At 38.0% G+C, this 23,877-nt stretch overlaps 1 protein-coding gene across 3 annotated transcripts in view; it reads right to left on the bottom strand.

The window, feature by feature from the left end:
- Positions 1–18,109: 18,109 nt before the first annotated feature.
- Positions 18,110–23,877, bottom strand: part of STAM (signal transducing adaptor molecule) — a 38,859-nt gene continuing 33,091 nt past the window's right edge. For all 3 annotated transcript variants that reach the window (XM_030009615.2, XM_030009616.1, XM_041122491.1), the window contains exon 14: positions 18,110–23,294. In XM_030009615.2, coding sequence (XP_029865475.1) covers positions 23,045–23,294 — 250 coding nt within the window. In that variant the 3' untranslated portion in view covers positions 18,110–23,044. The remainder of the gene's footprint in view (positions 23,295–23,877) is intronic.

Raw genomic sequence — 23,877 nt, 5'->3', positions numbered from 1 at the left:
CAGGAATGAGCTATACTCTGAAGTGACAGAAGGAACTGCATTAGGCCATTCTTTGAACTGGACAAGGAGCTAAGCAACCTGATCTAAGTTTCAAGTTAGCCCTGCTTTGGGGAAGATGGTCATACTAGATGACTTCCAGAGGTCACTTCCAACCGAAATCAGACATCAGAAGAGCAACTTCCAAAACGAGTATTCCATCCTTTCTTGGCATCTGTGCCTCACCAAATTAGCTCCCTTCCTGATCTGAAAACTGCCTTTTTCTCATTTTCCCTTGCACACACTGGAGACACTGCTACTTCAAAGCCATTTTGGGGGGGTGGTATATATATATACACACACACCCCCTGTCTAGAGCAGGACAGGTCTCGATGAGCTTATTCACATAGCCTCCATGTCTCATCTGCAGCATACTCCTCAACAATTATGTCTGGATCTGGTTTGCTCTTTGGGAATTGTCACGCAAATACATGAATCATATATTCTGATCTGATACAGTCCAAGGGAAAGATTTTCTGACTTTTGAGACAAAAGGATTCAGCAAAGTCTCAGGCTATAGTGATTTGTAGGGAAATAGTTACCAGAAGTCCAATCTGCTAAATAACTAATGACAGGATACGTGCCCTAGATAGACATATGTTTTCAACTCTCTCCGTGGGTAGCAAGCCAGCTGCCATTTACACTTGGAACAGAAAGGCCTAAATTCCTCTGAAACAGTTCGGACCCTCTCTGATTCTGGCACTGGCAAAATACCCTGAAATCCTGAAGTCACAGTGGCCCTTGACTTTGGTAGTCAACAGGAAGATGGAAAGTTCAGTCTAAATGAAATCATATCCAGACCCGAAACATTATATGCCTATTTTGTGTTGAAGCAAAAAACCGGATTATTATCCGTTTTTTCACGTTTGCATCCAAGCTAGTTTTTGATGTTTTGCATGGGAACCTGTACCTCTCAGATGGCATTCAGTAGTTTTCTATACATTTCTAATGTTTGCATAGTCATATATAATAAACACATACTCAAGAACAAAATGGGCATCATTTGTATCCTCACTATTACCGCACTACCTATGCTATATTAAGAAGCTACATAAACAAGACATTGAGTAGGGGAAAAAAAATACAAATTAGCAAAGTTATATTTCCTTTTTATGCAAATCAGATTTCTCTGAAATGTTATTCAAAAATTGATTTTGAGGTTTCTGATTTCTAAAAACAAAATATAATAAAATGTTTTAGGAAGGAGAACAATCAAGGCTTTAATATCTGTCACCAGAGAACCTTTACCTAGTAAAAGTGCTTTGAGGATGCTGTTAATATCATGTACAATATTCACTTTAAATTCAACCAATGCAATCTTTTATCTGTGCTTTAAATTTAAAAAACATTAAAAATTCCAACATTCTGCCTTTACTGCAAAGCAAGAGTGTCATTGTTCCTTGCATGTACTTTAATTGCTTCATAAATATACATGGCTATTGAGAGTGTATGTATACTTTCATGATTTCTAACATTTCAAGTTCAGTTTATGCTTGACCCACACTATGAAAAAAAAGAGAAACGTCCATGCTCTTGCATTTCTGGTTGCTTACAGCTACAAATGAGTGTTGCCTGCATAGTTAAAAGCCACAGTAAATACAGCACAAAGTTTTCAGATGCTCAGGCCGAGTAAAGAAATTCTAGAAGGTTTCTTCTTTCTGTCATCATAGAGGAGTCTCAAGTGGCAAAGGAGAGAAGATCTGTGGCTGTAGAACACCCAGTGTGCCTACATAGATGCTGTCATGTGCCTTTTATTAGTTCTAATTTGATTTTTCTATGGTATTCTACTATGCCATGTCTCAGAAATACAGCTAGATATTGGATTGTGGGGTGGAGACTGTTTTGTATAAAATACAGATAAGAGGTCCTTAGTTATAAGGTGTTCACATCTTAAAAATAGCGTATTATGTTAGGGGCTACTTGGTGAACACAGCGAGACTTACTTTCTTTTAATGAAAGGACGTCTCCTTAGACAAGCCACCAGTTTAGCATATACATGATTTTTTATCTCAAAATGAGAAACTTTGTAAGTTATATGCACTTCAGAGAATAGCCTGGAAAGTAAAGATATTCTGCTTAGGGACAGGGAGGAATGTAGCCATAAACTGGGCCACTTTCTATCCACCCACCAAGAAAAACCGCCTGGTTTAAACAGAATCCAAAGATATCAAAGATTTTTATATTGAAAGATTTCTTCCATAGGCATCATGAATCCTTCCAGCATTAAGACACCAAAGTTTGTAAGTTCTGCAGTGAAAGACGCCGATGACTTCTCGCTAGCTTAATTCTTCTCTGTGTTTTTCTTTAAATGCCTGACATCACAACTTGCTTGTGAGATATCAAGTTGTAAATGCTTGCTCTCTTGATACAGACATTACACTCTTAGTCTGTGAACAGCGAGATAGTTTATATGCAACCAAGCGAAGGTTTTTTGATGCTACAACAGGTTACCTATAATGGAAACATTTCAGCATTTCATTAGTCATCCTAGAGTATTTAAACAACATTCTCACACTATTGAATGATTCTTGAGAGTGAGCTTTCTAGAAGATTGTATTGTTGTAAAGAGCTAATTAAAGTTAGACACTGTACTGGTTTTGGCTGGGATGGAGTTAATTTTCTTCATAGCAGCTCAGATCGAGTGTCGTGGTTTAACCCCAGCCAGCAACTAAGCACCACGCAGCCGCTCACTCACTCCCCCCCCCACCCAGTGGGATGGGGGAGAAAATCGGGAAAAAGAAGCAAAACCCACGGGTTGAGATAAGAACAGTTTAATAGAACAGACAAGAAGAAACTAATAATGATAATGATAACACTAATAAAATGACAACAGCAATAATGAAAGCATTGGAATGTACAAATGATGCGCAGTGCAATTGCTCACCACCCACCGACCGGCACCCCGCTAGTCCCCGAGCGGCGATTCCCCGCCCCCCCTTCCCAGTTCCTATACTGGATGGGACGTCACATGGTATGGAATACCCTGTTGGCCAGTTTGGGTCAGGTGCCCTGGCTGTGTCCTGTGCCAACTTCTTGTGCCCCTCCAGCTTTCTCGCTGGCTGGGCATGAGAAGCTGAAAAATCCTTGACTTTAGTCTAAACACTACTAGCAGCAACTGAAAACATCAGTGTTATCAACATTCTTCTCATACTGAACTCAAAACATAGCACCGTACCAGCTACTAGGAAGACAGTTAACTCTATCCCAGCTGAAACTAGGACATCGTGCTATGTTGTGGATTTATGACCAAAACAGTGTAGGTAACACAGAGATGTTTTAGTTATTGCTGAACAGTGCTTGCACAGCCTTTTCTGCTTCTCACGCTGCCCTGCCAGCGAGTAGGTTGGGGGTGGGCAAGAAGTTGGGAGGAGACACAGACAGGACAGCTAAGCCCAACTGACCAAAGGGATATTCCACACTGTATGATGTCATGCTCAGCAATAAAAGCTGGGGAGGAGAGGAGGAGGAGGAAGGGGGGACATTGGGGGTTATGGCATCTGTCTTCCCAAGGCCCTGCTTTCCTGGAGATGGCTGAACACCTACCTGCTGATGGGAAGTTGTGAACGAATTCCTTATTTTGCTCTGCTTGTGCATGCAGCTTTTTGCTTTACCTATTTAACTGTCTTTATCTCAACCCACAAGGTTTCTCACTTTTACCCTTCTGATTCTCTCCCCCATCCCACTGCAGGGGAGTGAGTGAGCAGCTGCATGGGGCTTAGCTGCTGGCTGGGGTTAAACCAGAGCAGAGACTAAAACATTATTTATGAAGATCATTTCAAGAACTTCACTATTCTATACATTCTAATTAGTATATAGGAGTCAGAGAATTTACCTTTATTTAAACCAGATTCTTTCAGGGGTCAAAAGGAATTAAAAGCTAAGAGGAAAATCACAGAAAATGGACAGAAATCTTGAATTTTCTCTAAGAATTTTCAGTGACAGACAAACTAAATGTAACTATCAAATTGAGGAAAAATTATAGCATTATTTTGCCAAGAGCCAAGATGCAAACCTATGAATGCTGACCAACAGTCACCAGAGCTGATTTCAAATGTAGATAAGGCTGAATCAGGCACCTTTCCTCTATACAGGAGCTGGTAGAAATAAGGGTTATGAAAACTTTCAGCACTTTTTCATCTCAACTCCTGCTTTGCAGGGCTTAAGCTCATCCTGTTGACTTCTGCTAGCATGTAGAAATGAGACAGCTAATAGGAACAGTGAACATAAGTAGGATCCAGTTCAGCACTGGTTTTACAATACCAATATCTCAACAAGAAATGTTGACCACTGGTGAGGAAAAAAAAAAAAAAAAAAAAAAAAAGTAAAGCACTGCCAAGAAAGTAGATTTGTTGTTCTGTAATTACTTTAAATCCCACAAAAAAATCTCCTCTAAATGTCCAAATGTGCTCAGCCCACCTACACAACTCCTAAGACAGCAGTACAATCATTCTAACCTTCCTTTGCTGTCAGTGGAGAGAAAGAGAGGAGCAATTTGGACCTCATACCCTTCTGTGAACACCTCAGATGTCCAGTCTTACCTAACTTGAGCCTGGGCCTGCATTCCTGAATAAGTTACATACATCATTGTGCTATGTAGAGCAATAGAATAAATGTTAAATCTGAGTAACTTTTTTTGTTTTTCTCAAGGCAGCACCTCAAGCCTTTATTATGAAGCCCTACATGCTTTACTTTTTTTTAAAAAAAAAAACCAACCTTTTTAATTACCTTTTTTACCTTTCAGTTGTCCAGCATAGAGCAAATGGGATTAACTTCATTTCTCTATCATCTGCCTGCATACCTATGGCAGGTATCTGTTGTACAGGAAGAAAATAGCTCACCACAGATTTGGGAGTAACTTAGCTCACTCCCAGAACAGAATCACTTTCAAACATGAAATCCATGCAATAAATCCCCTCCAGCCAGGAGGGAGAAAGGGAATGCCACTGTAGTAAGCATTGGTTGCTTTTCACAGTCTATTCAGTTGTCTCTCCCATTCTGTAACAATAAAGCACTCCTAAGCTATAACTGTGGGAATTTTGTTTCAATTACAGTGCTCTGCATGGCAAAGAGCTGTATGCAACCAGAGCAGTGGGACCCACAGCACTGTTATCTGCACAAGACACAATTATAAAGCTCTGGACTGCCATCTCTCATTTATCTAGGTGCTGTATCTTTTGATAAGACTACTTCTCAATTAACAAAATAAATACACAACTTTAATCCCCCTTATAACTTTACAAGTACACCAGTGGTCTCAAAGTTTTCTTCATGCATAATAATATCCAACTGTGTGGATATTATTGCAGAGTCAAAGGTCAGCAAAATTTGGAACTCACTGGGAGTCGAGCAGAGCACACCTTGAAATCAATGTAATGCCATAACATACTGATAACAGTTACTACCTTTGAGCTGTACACTCAATTCTAGTTATTTATCATGGTTAAAAAGAGACACAGCAGAAATGTGGCAGTTTGCAGATGAAACAGTGTTTAATAAAGGATGAAGAGATTTTCTTACCAGAAAACAGGGTTTTTTTTAGAAAAGAAAGGCAAAACTTGAGACATGATAGAGAAAGCTAAAAGGATAAATGGTACAGAGCTGGTTTGTCAGTCCTTTCTCTTTGCCACATCACGGTACAAGCACAAAAAAATCCAGTTTAATTAAAAAACAACAGTCTTCATCTCCATTGTCACTATCAACTCAAAATATAACCATAGACATGAGCAGTCAGAGGTCCTTCAAGAACTATCATCCTTTAGGACAGAAATAAATCAGTAGGAGACAGTATTTAAGAAGAAACTTCTGAGCAGGTTATGGGATCAATAGGTAACTGTCAGGTAGAGACTCTGGGTTGGCTTTGTTTGCAGAGAAGAGGGTTATTTGGGGGTTTCTTTGTTTGTTTTAACTTTACTTCAAATAATCTAATTTTGGATTAAATCATAGGCCACACTCCTTAACCACATATTTGATCTTGTCTCACTAGAATAGGAATACTATGGCATTCCTATAAGTATTAAGGGAATATCTGAGAAATCTTTAAAACATTCTTTTGGCAACTATTCTGTTGGGTAGCAGTTGAGCAACTTTGCAATATTATTTATTACAAATAAAAGTCTACATCCATGATCAGTACGCCAGTAGGTCTATGCCATTGTGAATATTAATTCAGGATGGTTACAGTAGCAAAGTACTGCACACATGTGACAGAGGAGTTTTATTTGAAAAAAGGAAACAGGTTTCAGTGCAATTTCCCAAAGATCTATAAAACTAAACAATAATAAGAGTTAAAAAAAAGGCACTTATTTTTTTAAAAATTGATACTATCCCTAATATTAGTCAGATTATTGTTACAGAACTTTAAACATATGCTGACCTCAAGTTTATGACGTGTTACCTTTAGTATAGGGTTTATCCATGGGCAAAATATTAGATTTTTGGAAGGAAATATACCTAATTTCATTAAAGGCACTGAGAATTGCAGTTACATCTTGATTTAATGTTCAAACCTCCTGCCTTATTCAATTAACTCCTTAAGCCTGTGCTGTCTGGAATTTTATTTGCCATTTTTGCAGAATTTAAATTTTTTTTTTTCATCAGAAAATGAGGTCAGTAAAACTGAAATATTATGAACTATCATATAAACTAAACAGTCACTGAGTACATATTATTGCACTTTCAATATAGTAGGGGAAAAATGAAATTTTATTTTGCAGAACATTGTTACATTTCATTCTAATTTCAACAACAGGATTTTTCTTTTGGTAATATTTCCTGCAGAGGGGAATAAAATTTCCACGCCTCAGTTCTGTCTGTGCCAGAACAGACTGAGTGTCCCTCCCAGTGACTTCCCTTTAGGCCACCACCAGAAGCATGAGATGGCCCTCTGCCCCACTACAGCTCACCCTGCGTTTTGCTCATAAATGTGCTAGGTTCATCTCTCCTGAGAATGACCGAGATTGATAATGATGTTTTTATTTGACATTGTTTAGTCACCAAATAATGTAAGTTTGATTAGTCCAAAACTGTTTATGCATTCAGATGCATTTCACCAAGTTTTCTTGAAAAGTGATTGTCATGCTAGATTCACAAGACAGGATGATTCATTAGACCACAGCAGGGTGCATTAGATCTGAACACGTGTACGGCAACAGATGCCTCCCACAGGGGATTTCAGATCTGCACAGCACGTGTCCTGTCGCTGCAGTGTTACCCAGGAACATCGCCCGTCCTGATGAACACACAGTTCTCCATAAAGCCAGTCCTAAGTACCTAACTTAGTGATCCCGTGTTTCACTTTATCCCTGCCCTCACTTCCTTACCCTTAAAATGAAAGAGTTACTACCTCCCTCAACTTACTAGAGGAGCAAATATAGTGATGTGTATATTCAGTATTGAATAGTGAAATTTATAAGCCAAAAAGTGGCTGAGACAGTCTCAAAACTATTCTACCCTTCAGCCTATTTCCAATGAAATAAAAGCCGTGTAACAATTTTATAGATTGTAGTCTGAAGAGGTATGCATTGAAGGAGGAGGACTTGCAAGAGAGGGGTAGAGGGAGGGAGGCTGGTACTACCTGGTGTGTGGGAGTAGCTCTGATGGAGGGAGCAGATCTGCCAGGGGGTGAGGAGGGACTGGGAAGATGCCGAGTGCTGCTGTGAGAAGGCCCATACTGAAAGAGGAGGCTGGGACTGGTGTAAAAGATACCTTGGGGCTTAATCCTTACCTGGATCTTGGGAGGCTGCTGGAGTTGCAGTAACGAGCCTTCTCACTTTTTCCTCCATCTGCTCATTCGTAGCTGAACTTCAGAGCAGTGCTGCTCCAAGAGATAATCACCTTACCACCTCCTCTCGGTGCAGTGTCTCCTGCACTAGGTCTTAGTGGGAGAAAGATAAAAAGAAGACAGAAATTTAAACTGATCTCTTCCTCTTACAAAGTTTTGATAACATGAGGGGTGAGTCTAAGTCTGCAAATCATCATTTCTGGGAAATTCAACAGCCTTGCCTTGAATTTTGAGAAGTTTCACAAGAGCTCCAATGTTATTAAGAAATGTAGCAACATGTTAAACACATGAACAGCACTGCCTGCCATCTGAAAAACTGCTCAGTAGTGAAATGATTGACTCAGGCCAGAAGCATCTTAATGTAAGCCATCACTTCAGCTCTTCACTGGGTAACATTTTCAGCAGAAATGCCCTGGCATGAAAAAGCAGAGAGACAAAGTCACCTTTTTCTCTCCTACTGGAAAGCATTACGAGGGGTCAGAAAATCTCACGCTGCCTCAAAGCCAAGCTGTACCTGTTGTATACGTAAGGAAAACAGCCAATTTCACTGTTACTTGTACAACTGGTTTCCCATTAAAAGAAATATTTTAAAATGTTGAGATTTAAGTGAATTGTCTTGTACCACTGTGTAACAGACTCAACAGGCATTTCCTTGAGAATATTTATGAAAATTGACTTTGTAAAATCTGAAAGGGAAGTAGTCCAGATTCCCGGGAGCTACGCCAAGAGATTTTGAATCCAGGGAAACAGCACTCTCATGATGTGCAAACAGGACTAGAATCCAGAGCTCCTGGAATTTAACCTCAGCTACAGGTTTTCTGCATGTTCACGGCACGCGGCACAGTCACTGCGTGCCTCATTTCAGCAGTTTAAGGCAACGATGATGTAGCGTACTGTGCAGATGAATCAATACCTGTAAGAAGATGACCACTCGTAGGCAAGATTATCATGTTCCTCATGATAAAACTTGTTTGCAGAGTGAGTGATAAAGTACAATCACGAAATCTCTCCTCAGAACAGCAGGGAGCCAAATTCCAACATGGTTCTGAAAACCACGTAAAAGACCAAAACAATAGGCAACAGCACCTAGTCTGGGCCCTAGCTGAAAGATGTCCCGCCCCACAAAACAATTCAGAGTATGGTACTATTTTCTGTGATTATTATATCTTTTGCACCAGCAGAGGGGATCAGCCCTCACACATGTGGATATAGGCAGCACTGTAGGGCTGAGGAGCCTCATGCATTCTCCCTTTCTCTCCTACAAAAGAGTCCTGTACCTCCTCCCTGGCCAAACAGCCATGGTCCTGTTACCAGGAGAGCTTCATCTCCTGTTTTCATACAGATACAGGTTGTTTATGGGTGACCTGGACTCCAACTTTTGTAGGTATTTCCATAGATGGACAAATATTTCTTATGTAAGTCAAATTAAAAAACAAAACAAAACAAAAACCCCAAACCACACATGGGAAAGAACGTTCAGTAAAAGGTGCCTAGAGGAAAGGCATAATAATCCCAAACCAGGCAGGGTCTGGGATTAGTTATTTGCCTTTCCTGGTGCCTTTGCTAGAAGCAAGAGATCAGCCACAGTCATGGCTGGATTATTTAGATGCCTCATTTCGGTGGGAGTTAGGCATCAAAATTACTTTGAAAATGTGAAACCTAGATGTTAGATTAATCCTAAATGTGAAGTCTCAAAACTGATTAAATGGCAGTTAAATCAGAAGAATTCAAGTGGAAACAATTACTCTGATAGGTTAAGAATCGTTTTGTGATAGGGTAGGTTTTTCCCTTTTTTGGACACTTTTTGTCAAGACTAGTCTTTTCTATAATTTGCCATCTCCACAATTTCATGGAAGAAAACTCTTAATATTTAAAGCACTTCTGTCATTTCAGGCACTGTGAGAGTCCTTAGATAAAACATACTGATTTTTCATTCACTAGTAGCTGGCTGTGCTATCTGCCTTTAAACCCAAATTAGATTACCTCCACTAGCAATCCCAGAAATTAGATATCTGCAACATTCAGTTCAGTACAAGAGACCCTCACAGTCTGTTCCTGAAGGTACAACAGCAACCATGCCACTTGTTATTTCAACTAGTACAGTGTGTAACTGCTCAGGCAGACCCGTTATGGCAGGCTGCCAAGCAATCAAGACAGCAACGACACGACAGCTTCGTTCTCTCTTATTTCGTTTCGTACTGACATTGTCAACTTATCTAAGCTTTCTGTAGAGCAATGGGTTTGAAATCATGAACAACTTAAAATATCTGTATTTTCTGAGAACAGCTTCCTTCTGCAGTATCAAAACATTCCATTTGCTTTTTCTTCCTAAAATAAAAATACTCACTTCAGCTCTGTGCTGCATGGAGGATTTATATGGACTATTCTTAGGAGTCCTGGCAGGTCTTCCTGCCTGTTATCTATGACCAGAAGTGAGCTGATGTATCAGTTTTTACAGGAAACCAAATCAGCAAATGTCATACAGGCAGCGAAGCAGGATATAGTAAACCATGCTCCATATATACATCCCATGCTTCCTTTACGCTCTTAAAGCTGAGACCCAAGTGGCGAACAGCAAACTGGGGAGGAAAGAAAGCTGAAGTGCTTCCTAAATCATAAAACCTGATTTTCCCTACAAACTAGTCAGTGCAAATGTAAGCAATTGAAGATCAACACTGGAGTGCTCAGGATATCGCATGCCACAGGAGTGAGAATACTGTCCAAAAAGACTTGCCTATATATATACTTAATTTTTATTTAATAATTCTCCTGGGTGATGTACTTAACTACTGCACCTAGAGCAGGAAACTTCTGTAAGTCTCTTGACATTACAGAACATGCTGTAATTCTGATTTCACTCAGAGTCCTGGCTTACTCTACATCTTTTATAACACAAAGAGGTTACTTTTTACACAGACTTAACATACTGCTTGGTTTGAGACAGTTGAGGGTTTCTATGGATGAATCCTCTCTATACGAAGCACACGTGTCCTTCTAGAAACAAAGCTTTATTATTAAAGATTCATTTGTTTGCACAAAGTCTTCTTCCTTCTTTGTCTCTCCTGATCGCATTACCCACCTCAAGTGCTAATTTGCTTTTTTCCTTCATTCTCTCCACCACTCCTAAGTCCTTGAGACCCTACCCCACGTCATACCCAATTCGAGTGAAGCCAACGTTTGACAAATTTGGCAGCAAAGTACTAAGAAAAGAGATTAAATCCATTTCATCGTGGTCTCTTGCTTGTCACTGCTATTCCAGAGTACAACATTACCCAAAAATATTGACTGCTATATTCAATGTTTTACCACAGATACCTTCAACAGCTGCCCCTTCTGTTCTACAAGACAAACAAGTATTAGAAATAGACCAAATACCTGTAGTGAGCTATGGATAACAAGTCTGGTTTAGCTGAGAAATTCAGACAAAATAAGTATTTCTATAATTATGACAGGCTAGATCTGCACTCAAGATCCATTTTATAGCACCACATCCTTCACAGTTTTGCATTGGGAGTCATAATCAATGAAAGATCAAAGAATCAGTGAAGCAAAGATTACTATCCATGCAAAGCATATGCTAGAAGTGACACCTTTATCAATCAATACCTGAATACGGCATCCTCCTATCAAAGAAACTAAAGATACTCCCTTACCAACATTCTCAAATGAAACGCAAACTCTTCAGGCTTGCACTGCTCATACTGATCCTATGCAGGACTGTTTTTTATTCTTAAGATAAATTAACCCAAGACTATTGTACCTCAGTGGCCAGGTCTTTTTTTTCCCCCCCCCCCCCCCAAGGGACAATTTAAAACTTTGTGCCCCCAATGGAAATAGAAAAGCCAGGTGACCTTGATATTCCAGTAAACTCAGTGCACAAAGTGGGTTTAAATATGCCATGAATATGTAGATGATGCTACAGCTGTCCTGTAGGATCCCAGGGCTCAGGAGGAAATCATGAGAGAGAGATCTTTTGCAGACTTTGTTGATAAGAAAGAATCTTAAGCCTACAGGATTTACTGTTGTGGAACATGCAGTAGGGCTGCTAATAAAAACCAGTCTGGCGGTAATGAACCAGGAGGTCATATTCCTTAATACGTCCGTAGAACATTCAAAAAATAAAATTGCATATGTAGGAGGCCAACACTGTTTTTCCTGACTGCTGCCTATATGTGAAACTGTATTGCAACTGTAATAATAACAGTTTTGCTGTTAGTAAGGATACAGAAAATTAACTCTGCAGGCATCCACCAGCCAGCATCTAAGACCTTCCAGTCCCTCATTTAGGATGAGCAAGTGTGCAGTGCTGCATTTAGTCTGGAGCACTCTTTCAAAATACTGTTGTGGAGTCACGCCTCTGGTGTCATCCCTTTGCACACCATTAGCCCAGGATAGGGAGGTCCCCATGAGCATGGGTATTTGGATATGGATTTGTTGGAACACGTCCAGGGAATGTGTGGTGCTTATCCTGCTTTTTGTCAAAAATATGAGCTGAAAGCAGTTCTGATCAGAGCTGCTACTTATTTGGTTAAATCTCAGACTCAAATGTCTTCCAGAGAAAAAGAAGGGAGGAGTTCCAAGATCCTAAACTGAATATAGTAAGCACCGGCATTATATAGGGAAGACAAAAGTCTGTAAGAGGCTAAATTGACATTATTATACAACGTTCCAATAGATAATGGGGACGTTATCACTGTCAAGACACACTGATTCAGCACATGCTCAAACTATTCAAGCAAGACAATTCTCTCTGAACTTGGAGGAGGGGGAACTGCAAAGTACCCATTAGTATTCTGAAGCATTTTAAAAATCAACCTTCATAAAGAAAACAGCCAGAAACAAATCAAGTGACCATAAACTGCAATGATGGCAACAAGATTCCTGGCAGACCAGAGGAGGATTTTGCACCAAATCTTCAATAGTGAACTGTTATTTCCAAATACTGTGGAGAGCTGTGCATCATGCAACTGGCCGCAGCCTAAAAGACTCACTGGGAATTGAGACCTGTAAAATTGAGGTTTGTTAGGACAAAAATGAAAGGAAAATGCAAACATAGGAAGGAGTAGGAGGTAAGACAGAAAATAGAAGAAAAATGTCAAGATCACCATGTTTTTGTGTGCAAGAGTTACTGATTTATTTGAAAAAGAGCCAATACAAATGGGAGAGGGAAAAGACTCGCTTTTTCCACCTAATACTAAAATAAATTAAAAAAGAAAAAAAACAGGTTGGTGAAAGAAGCTTGTTAAATAGAGTATTTTCAAGACCAGGATGGGCACTCCCAACATGATTACAAATGTGCTGCACTTGGACCCATTGCTGACTCCATATTTTATGAATGTGATTCTCTTCTAGCTGGGAGTTGCCTTTATGTAAACTCTATTTTAAAAAAAAATCATTAAAATTACCCACAATAATAATAGAAAAATATGAGGATGGGACAGATTAATAACACAAATACCATGACAAAAATACAGAAACATACTGGGTTATGCTTAAGTGGAAACTCTTACAAGGTCTATTACAAATTCCACTTCTTAATAGGGTCGGCTAATTAAGCAGACAGACATTTCCGTCAGAATATTGTGTTCAGCACAGTACGACGCTTGAAAAACAACGACTTCCAAAGGAAAGCATTTACTTTTAAACACTTAAATCTATTCTATTTGCTCTACCTAAATGGTACAATTAAAATAATTAGAATAGCCTCCTCCTGAGTAAAATATGAGAAAGAAAAGAGATGATTGTGAGATTTTGGTTGTTATCTTTAGAACTGTTCCATAACAGAATACTTTTCTAGCGGTTTATTTTCAAAGACAAGGCCAGGACATGTCAAAGAGAATAGTCCCAGCAGCACTGACTGACTTATTCTTGGAAAACCTTAGATTCTTCACCTACCCGTGTGGTAAAAATTGCAGCCATTCAGTAACACTTAAAAAAATTATAATTTCTAACTACTTGGAATGTGTGTGCTCACATTAATTCACTATAGAATAAAGAAATTTCTTTATTTTCAAAGCAATCTATGGTGTTCTGGAAGTACATCCCTATTTGTCACAGATTTAGAAATTTTTTTTCAGGAAGTTGCAGAAACAACCTATGCTCTTGAAGGACATGCTTTCACTTTGGAAGATACAAATTACACCCAAAAAATCTAGACACAAACTTTGATAAATGCAGGGTTGGAGTAGACTGCTCTTACACTATTATCAACTTTCTCCTACATTCCCCGCCCCACCTCCATCCATCATATGAAGTCCTTAGTGACAAACTAGAGCTCAAAGAATGTACAAAGTCTCTAGCAGAGACAAACAAGACTGCAAAAGCTGTTAAGTGCATGGTCCAGTTGGAAAGAAAGCTGCAATTGTCTCTGGGATTGTATAAGCATGATCAAATTCTTGAAAGCAAGACACAATGTCTGGTGAACCACTGATAAAAGTTTATGATGGACTTGCCACATATACTAAAGTAATTGCCTTTCTGAACCCTGTAATGGATAAAAATAGCAAATAGGATGCAACTATCGGCTTGTATCATTAAACCATTTGGAACTAAAGTTCGGTCCCCAAGAAAAGAGGTTTTCTTTGCCTGGGTTGAAAGCTGACCAGTTCCCTTGTGAAACTTCACGACTGATGAATAAAAAATAAAGCAAATCAGAAAATGGTGATCCAAAGTTAATGGCAAGGTGCTATGTGAAGAATACAGTGTCGGCCAAAGCGACATTACAGAGACTTGAAAAATACAAAGCCCAACTATAGCCATTGTGTGACTGAACCAGTGAACTGGGAAAGAGAGAGTACTTCAGAGATTAAAGAGCAGGACTGTCTGCATTTCAGAAAACAACTTAAAGGCTCCACAATACACCTGTATTATTGTGGAAGGACAATCTGCAAAGTGGAAATGTCCAAATATAGAAATAGATATGTATATATAAAATTTATTAAATTTATGATTTACTAACCATTACTATTTGTGGGTATGCTTACTATAAGGATCAAGTATAGAAAGCATATGAAAGAAGGAGATAACCATTAGGAAACACATATAGTATATGGAACTGATTGAATATATATATACACACACACAGGAGAGAGATATATATATACTGGGATTAGGGTACTTTGCATCGCTGCTGCTGAACTACAGGATCTGACTGAATGCTGCTCAGCTCAGTGCTATTTACAGATATGCAATCAATTGCTTGCTACCTACTATCTGTCCTGAATAAAGGAATCTGAGCAACAAATCTGGTGTCAATTTGAGCCTTGTGGATAGACAAATTCAAGGGAGTCTAGTTCTTGGAAGAGGCAAAATTTAGGGACTGGTTTGAGCAAGCAAGGCAAATAACTACCCCCTGAAGTGATCAGTGGGACTCTGAAACCTTGGAAGGAACAGCTAACATTTACAGGAAGCCTTGATTATCCGGAAGATAAGAAGTGCTCAAGAGTAGAAAGCATGTCTGGTTTGAGAGAGAACAAGCTTACTAAGATAAATTAGTAAATTTAAATTATCTACTTTACAGTTAAGTGAGCAGGAGGACTTTTAAAAATTACTAATGATGAATCCTACTTGAGTGTCATTATCCACACAATCAGATAATATAAATCACGATTCCACAGAAGCTGCAAGAAATTTGTTACAAAGTGAGATTGTGGACTCCGTTAAAGCAAAAAATTCTTCACTATTTGTTTTTCCTCACCGCACCAGGAGGAAAAAGAGCCCTCTGAACAAACACACCCCTAACGTGTCTTTTAGACAACACCTGTGGTTTCTCTGAAAAACACCTATTTGAATTTTTCAATAGCACGTTTCAGTGAGGTGGTTGGTACTGACCCTGTGTTTTTACACAGTTCCAGAGAACCATGACTCCTCTGTCCTTGGCTGAGCTGAGACTTCCATTTGTTCTTATGTAAACCACCATATTTTTATGTAAATCATCATATTACCTATATTCCTTAGGCCACATGTTTTTTGCTGCAGGGTTTTCCTAAATGAACTCTGCCACAATTCTTCAGCATCACCTACAAGAGTATGTCACCAGAGGAATGAAGAAAAAGACTAATTTGGGGAAATTTTCACAAGTCTAAAAGGCATTAAAACCAAGGGATCTAAATGTTCACACTCCTTTGTGAAGCCTAGCAAATTGGGACAAGTCTGACACATAGTTTGCGAAAGTAAACATGTCTGCATAATCCACAAATACCTGAGGATGCATGAGTCAATAGTGGCAAGCCACCACAACTGGCTAGAAATAGATTCCAGTGTCATTTCAGTAGCAGTCAGGGCAGACTTGTTTGCTTATTAGTAAATCAAGCTTAGAAAACTCCTATAGAATATACTGTATAAAATTAAGTGGCTCAGGCATGGATACATTGAAGGGTTCCATTTCTTGATACATGTGCTTCCTATAGCCAAAAAGTGGTAAATAGAGACACTGACCAGTCAAACAAGTTTCCACTAGTGAACAGTGTCACGCTGGTGACAGGCTTTACCAACCACACAACGTGTTCCTGCTGGGTTCGGCACCTCTGTGAGGAGGGTCCATAGTACAACTGCTAAGGTAGCAGATGTCACCACTCTTGGGAACACGGGGCATAAACACCAACCTACATTGATCTTAGAAATCAAAGGTGCATGCGTAAGAACTCAAAACTCATGCTTAACAGGGTTAAGCAAAGTCAAAGCAAAACATGATGTGCTACAATCACTACATTACTTATATTTTATATCGGCTCAAGACATTGTACTCTAAAGATGGATGCTCTCAATCTACAACTGGAAATACCTATTTGCGTTTTTCCCCCCATATGATTTTCTGTATTATTCCATGTTACCCATGTATACTCCCAACATTGATGTGAATTTAAAAAAGTACAAATCAGCCTTAATCAGTGGAAGTTTCTCCACAAGTTCTCTCACAATGGATTCTCATTTCTCACTCAAGACACCGATCACGATCAGTATCAACCAAAACAACCTTGACTTAAAATAATCCAGATAATTTAAATTTACAAATATTGTGAAAGATAAAATTCTTTATCCTGCAACAGAGTAGTATAAGATTTTGAGAAACAGGTACAGTAGTAAGACAATGCACTAAGGTCCCCAGCTTCGTAATGCAGTACAAAGTGACTGCTACGAAGAGAGACGACATATGAACAAGTTCATTGAAAGTTTAAGTGAAGCTGGTTTCATCCTCTTAAACACAGACTGATGCTTATTTTATCTGTTGCCCAGATGCACGGCAGCAGATTTTACAAGAAGCTTTAAATGCTACGGAACAAACTCTCAAACTATGTTTTCATCGTAGGCATCTAAACATAAACATGCTTTCTGTCCAAAAGAGAGGGGCAGTAAAGCAAACTCAGTATTAATTCCCCCTCCCTGTTTCAAATCAGAGGCATTACAGTTTTCATTTCTACACAATCTGTAGGACTTTTAATTCTGTCAACTGACTCAATATTCTCTTGAAACACAGAAATTACCATACTGAATTAACCTACAGTCCACATAATCACTTATCCTAAGGTGTTTAGCTCACATTTTTAGGAAGACTCCAAGAACAGGCCAAACTGATAATATGCTGCCCACTGCTCCCAAAGTCCCATGGTGATCTCAGATGCTTACATGGGTTTAAGCAAGAAACGTATAAAGTTTAACACTGTTTTATGAACACAGCACATCTGTCAAGACTATCAAGTTTCAACTATGACGGTATTTTAAGCAGTAATGTAGATTCACAAACCAGGCTTCAGCCTGATCTTCAACTCATTTCACATAGATCAAACAACCAAGTTTTGCGCTACTTTGTGTTACTGTCATCAGAAATGGAATTAACTGCCAAATAACTGTGTAAATTAACTGTCACACTGCCAGTAGTATTTGCTTATTGATCTGTAAGGAAATATATACATTAGACTGTACGGATACAGTTGTTTTCATCTGTTCTTTACTACCCCTTTAAAATATTCATGCTGTATTTCTTACCAAAAGAAAGAGGACGTGCAGCATACTTGAAATAAGATGTACAACGTATTACTTGGATTTTAGCTGAAGGAAGTTAATGACAGATTAAAAACTTTTAAAGTAAAAATAATATAATCTGTGTGTAAGCATCACACAAAAAAACCACCACCCCCCCAGAACAATCAAAGCCCCACCTCCACCCCACCTGAAATCTGTTGAGCTCACTACTTCTAACAGATCTTGCCTATTGCACCTCCAAGCCCTTCCAGCAAATTAAGCCCTTTTCTGATTATTCTTTCATGAAATTTACAAATTGACTTTGCAACATAATGAACTAAATACTCCAACTTTAATATTTTGCATTCATACCAAAAACAATTAACAGTTTTTACAAATAGTGTTATTTACTAAAACAATTCTTGTACAACAGTGCAGTATATCTAAATATATACATATGCCAACATCAAAGGGAGCATCAAAACAAACAAAACCAAAAATACACTTTGCTACTGTGTATGCTTTATTAAAATCAAAGCAGACTGCAGCAGGCTTTTCTTTTTCATGACAAAGACAAAAAGTATTTGGATTTCCAGAAGCACATGCAGGATAGAACAACAGAAACTCCTACCACCCTTCTGCTAAGGTAGGAGCGTGAAAAGTGAACTTCAGCTCTGCAATTTTACATAGTAGCAAATGGAATGTTTTTAAACACAAACATCCTAATTTAAGAAACAAGGCTTCAAAAACATACATAGTGTTTTTTACATATTGAAGCAAAAAGTTCAAATGTCAAGGCCTTGCCATGTTTTACTATGGTGTTGGATACTATACACATGAAGGTTAATCCTCTTCATTGCAGCTGAAAATGAAAAAGGGCTAGCTGTAGTGCGGAGTTGGTCAGCTTTACTAACATTGAATAACAGAGTAAAAAATGATTCTGCCTGCTGTTAGCAACGGAGGTTTTTGTAACCTTTACTTTACCTTTTTCTTTAAAAAAAATCTCCTCTCAATTTTTAACTGGAAAAATTATGCTCCCTTGTTCTTCAAAACAGATACATGCATCTTCTCCAAAGGAAGCTGCAGTTGTGTAATTCAAAGTGCCATTGTAGCTGCTGTAATTAGACATGTTCTTTTTCATTCTGTCTGTGAAATCCAGCAGACAAGGAATAAGGTAAGACCTTTACTTGTAAAGACTGCACAGATATCTTTGAAATATGAGTGAAAAATAAAGTAAGTGATATTAGAGAAAATACTAAAAAAATTGGAGAATGAGGTATTAAGCAGTTCTCCAGTCTAAATCTGATGTTCCTGCCATCTAGATGAAATCAGAGAACTATAACAGCAGCCTAGATTTGATCAGCAAAATATGTACAAGCTATTAAAAGCAAATTTATCTCCTTTGTTACATCTAAGCATTTGCAAGCTGGCAGAATTCTCTGAAGTTCTGGTTACTCAAATTCATTTCAGTCCCCTCCTCTTTAAAATTAATGAATAGTAACTGTACCATGAGGGCAATATGCTGCTCCACACCTGTTGAGAAGCATGCAGTAATTCTTGTATTTTGTTCCTTTCTACTGTTGTCTTACTGCTGTCTATATGTACTTTGGCCAGTGACATTAAATACATGGGTACCAGTTACTAAACAGAGGTGGGTAAATATGTTGCAACTGCTCCTGCAACCGCACACTCTGGAACACACTGCCATGACATTGGTGTAGCAAATTTTGACATGCTGCCTCAGTATTTCTCCTGGGATGCTTTACAGTAATCTTGACATCTTTGTTACGCCCACATAAATTGAGATGATACACATGGGTAAACAAGCTTTGTTTATAGAAGTGAAATGCACAGAAGGCACTTTCCAGAGTTTGCTCCAGTTCATGATAACCAAGCCACTAAAATACCCTTTCTGAAGTTAATTAACATTTTTGTATTCCTTAATGAAAGGGTTAAATAACAAAGGGTTATATAAAATATTATGAAAACATTTTAGCCTTTCATTGACAATTTACATACAAAGAAACAAGACATTCAAAAATTAGGTCTTCTACTGGAATATGAATAACATATCATTTCCAGGGATTCTTAACTTTCAAAGAGATTAACTTTCTGACACTTTATTGATTTGCTAAAAAGCTTTTCCATACAGTAGCTGTACATGTACTTTCCCCCTCTCACCCATATTTCAGTGTTCAATACCATAGTAAGACAGAACATACGTGAACTTGGTCAACGCAATGCACAAACGAGGAATCTCAGAATAAATCACAGCAGAGAAGCACCAGCAATGGCATCTCCAGGTTCATGATACCAAACCAGCAGAGAGGACAGGAACTGAAATATAATTGCTAAATTATCAGTTAGAGAGGATACTAGAGGATGAGTGAAGACATTAGTGCAATGACAGCATCTAGCAAGGTAGGAGGAGGCATCACTTCAGAGTATCTAGCACATGGGACACAACCAAGCGAGAAGACGAAATAATCTTTCCTGATAAATGAGAAAAATCAACATCAAGTAATACAGCTCCAAATTCAATTTAATCTGAAATGGAAAACATAGGATGCAACAGAAACGCTAAGGCTCTGAACCTAAAAATCTAATGATCTACTGCACCAACTGTGGACAATGAAAACTGATTCTAAGTCAACTAAAATTCACAATTTGTTACAGGAGATACCTTAGAGCAGTGTCTCTAATAAAAGGCATGAAGGAAAACAAAAAGTGTCCATCTTTTTTTCACAACTTTTATTATACTGAATTTATAGTGGCATTGCATTTTAGAAAGTGGTTTTTGATCATGATGAACACAAATGAAAGTTGATTTTAATTTTTTTAAAGATGGATAAATGCCAAAAATAATTAAGTTGGAAAATAGAAAAATGTAAGATACACATAAGTTTTCAATGTTCAAAGGGGAAAGCAGGAACAAGCATTTCTGTGTGTTAAGGAAAGACGACTTAAAAAATTTTAAAAACAAAGACAAATTAGTAATAAAAAGTATTCTTGCTGTACAGAGGTTCCATAGGCCCTTATTAGGGAACATGTGACACAACATGTGAAAACCTAAGAATACAAATAGTCAATGTCAGCTGGACTATTTTGATGCTCCAAGCTTCTCCTTGATTCAGGGCCTGAGAACTATGGAGTAAAAAGTTATTTTCACTTTTGTATAGAAATTATACACTTCTATACACATTGTTTCTCTGACTTTGGAATAAGGTACCTAAAGCATACAGAGAACACTATATAAATGATACTACACGCCCTTTCTAAAGAAAATCACCTCTTAAAAATGATCTATGACACAATATCTTGAATTGATTTTTTTTTTAGTATTTCCTTTCAAATTCCACACTTTTGTGATGTCACCAAGTACTGAAGTAATGACAGTTTGTGAGGGTGCTTCAGAATTCTAGAGAAAAAAAAATATGTGAAAATACTAGTATCAAAACAGCCAGCTGGCTGGAACATCCCCAACTAGAACACATCAGCTATGGGCATGTTTTATAACCACCCCAGTTAGAAGTTAGGCAAAGTAGTCATCTGAAAGCATTAACAGGCAAAATACCAGTGTCTATTAAAATACTGAAACAAAGGCATGTTAGGTAACTGTGAACAGATGCAGGAGTGTATGGGATAACTGAGGTCAGCTTATAGTACAACGTACAATTGAAACATTTAATTCCAGAAGCATCACACTAAAATATAGCACACAAAAGCAAACAATTTCTGACATGCACACTAACAAGACTGAAAACACAGATCTGATGTTGAAGCCATCTAGTATTGCTCTAAGAGGAATTAGAGTCACTGGAAAAGATAAGAGGAAACCAGGATGCATTAATAGATTGAATACAAATGCAAAGTAACAACAGTCTTTGTACAAGAAAATGATCAAGCGTATCTAAAATACTGCCTTCCATTACTGCATTCCTTTTCCAGCACCTCAGCTACAGAAAGAAAATATCATGCCTTAAAGAGCCACCTAGCTAAGTTACTGAGAAATGCAAGGGTTTAAAAGAAGCTAACACACGTTGCTGCAGAAGAGAATTCAAAGTAACCTGAAAGTGAATGAAAATAAGATGCCTCATAAACTATTCATACTACAGAAGGGCTAATAAACTCAAATTGTGCAACTGGAAATTGAAGCAGATGTTTAAGGCAGAAGTGTTTGTGTAAGAACAGTAAACAGAACAAATTGCTAAGCAAGGCCACAAGAGATAAAATAAAGCCCTGAAGGTTTGTTCAGCAAAGTGATTTAAATGTCCATAATTCTCCATGTTCTAATTAAGAAGACTTGAATAAAGTAGTGTTAATTATGTTGTGTGTTCCAGTTTAAAACTCCACCGTTTCTCTTCCAACTTAATCCCAATCCCTCTGTCTTTGGTGTAATCTCTACCAACACACATAGAATAATACAGCTCTGGTTCTCATTGTAAAAAACAACTTGGAAAAAATAAATTACATGCTTCTCACGATAAAATGCAAGGTCCTGATCTGTTGCATGGTCCCATGATATGTTTAGCAGCCTCTCAGTAGTAGTTTTAAGTTATTAATTATATCTGAAGCAGAATCATAATTTGCTGTTATCCCCCCAGATCACTTACTAGTTAACTAGTTTACTTTGGTAGATAAGCCATCTAATAGTCATGATACACTTGTGTTCAATTCAAGAAGTAATGAAACCTAGACTCAGATAAGTTTGTATATTCATATATAGACCTTAGCTTGTAAGTGTAACCATGATATGCAGAATTACTGCTTTCCTGCATTGGAAAAAGACATCACATCTGTCATAAAACTAGACAAAACTACGAAACATGGCTGTCAGTTCATGATTAAAATAAAATAGTAAAGTAAATTATTTTTAATCATTGTGTTAAATATATTCACATGATCACCATAGCTATACGAAATGGCCACTACTGCAATCACACACTATATGTACATAACATATATGCCACAACAGTTTGCAAGTGTTGAGTTTTCACAGACTAGCCAATTTTACCAGACATAAATAACCTTGTACCAATTTTTAGGCATTTTAAAAGGAATTAAATGTCCTAAATATATCCGTTCCTCCGCAAAATTAAAAAAAAAAAAAAAAATCCTAAAAAGTCAGTGCAAATTGAACTTGTTCACCAAGATAGATTCTTATTAAGCTGAGGATAAACAAAGTTTAAGAGATTAAAGGAAGAAACTCATAGAATTGCCAACTGCCTTTAGCAGAGGTTAAAGATTAGGAATCAGAAGTCCTGGATCCTATAGCAGAGCCTTCTGTGAGTAACTATGCTGTGGTTGTTGAGGTGGCGGAGGCTGTGGTTGTTGTGGAGGTGCTTGTTGACTGCCGGCTGTTTGTGGCAGAGGTGTAGATGCTAAGTTATAGTTTGGCACCTGGGACATATTAGTTCCAGCATTCTGATAAGCAGCAACATCAACAGTAGCAGGTGGTGGACTATACACTGAAGCCTGATTAGAGTAAGTATTTCCAGCAACAGAGCCAACCATTGCACTGGGAAAAAAAAAAAAAAAAAAAAAAAAAAAAAATTAAAGTTGAATTAACAAACAATTTACCAACAGAACAGCAACACTTTATTGCTTCTTCAGCTGTTCTATACATATACAAAAAAATCTCCTAACTCTGGACACCTTGCATATCTAAAACTGTAGCCAATGAATATTCCAATCAAAACTCAAACACACTTCTCAGATTTAAACACATCTAACACACCTCCCATGGATTTAAAACTAGACTGTGAATCTATACTTTGTTTTATTTTAATGTGCAAGATGGAATCCCATTTATCTTCCATTCTGCTCGTGAAAAAAACAAAACCCAACTGTTTTAAATAGCAAAACAAGTCAGGTGAAGTATGCAGAAACTCACTTCATCAATATAGGTCTTACCACCCCAAATAAGTACCTTTGGGGGACAGAGACTAACAAATACTTTGATAATTCAAGATGCATGTCTTTCCAACTTTATAAAATAAAATTACTTTATACAGAGAGTGGAAAAAAAAAAAACCAACCCAAACTAATCTTTTCCTAAGGTCAATTCAAAACTTTCACAATATACGTAGCTTAGTGAAAGC

Source organism: Aquila chrysaetos, chromosome 3 (assembly GCF_900496995.4).
Source record: "Aquila chrysaetos chrysaetos chromosome 3, bAquChr1.4, whole genome shotgun sequence".
NCBI classification, from domain to species: domain Eukaryota; kingdom Metazoa; phylum Chordata; class Aves; order Accipitriformes; family Accipitridae; genus Aquila; species Aquila chrysaetos.
The sequence above is the reverse complement of the archived record's forward strand: the minus strand, read 5'-3'. Positions and strand labels throughout refer to the sequence as shown.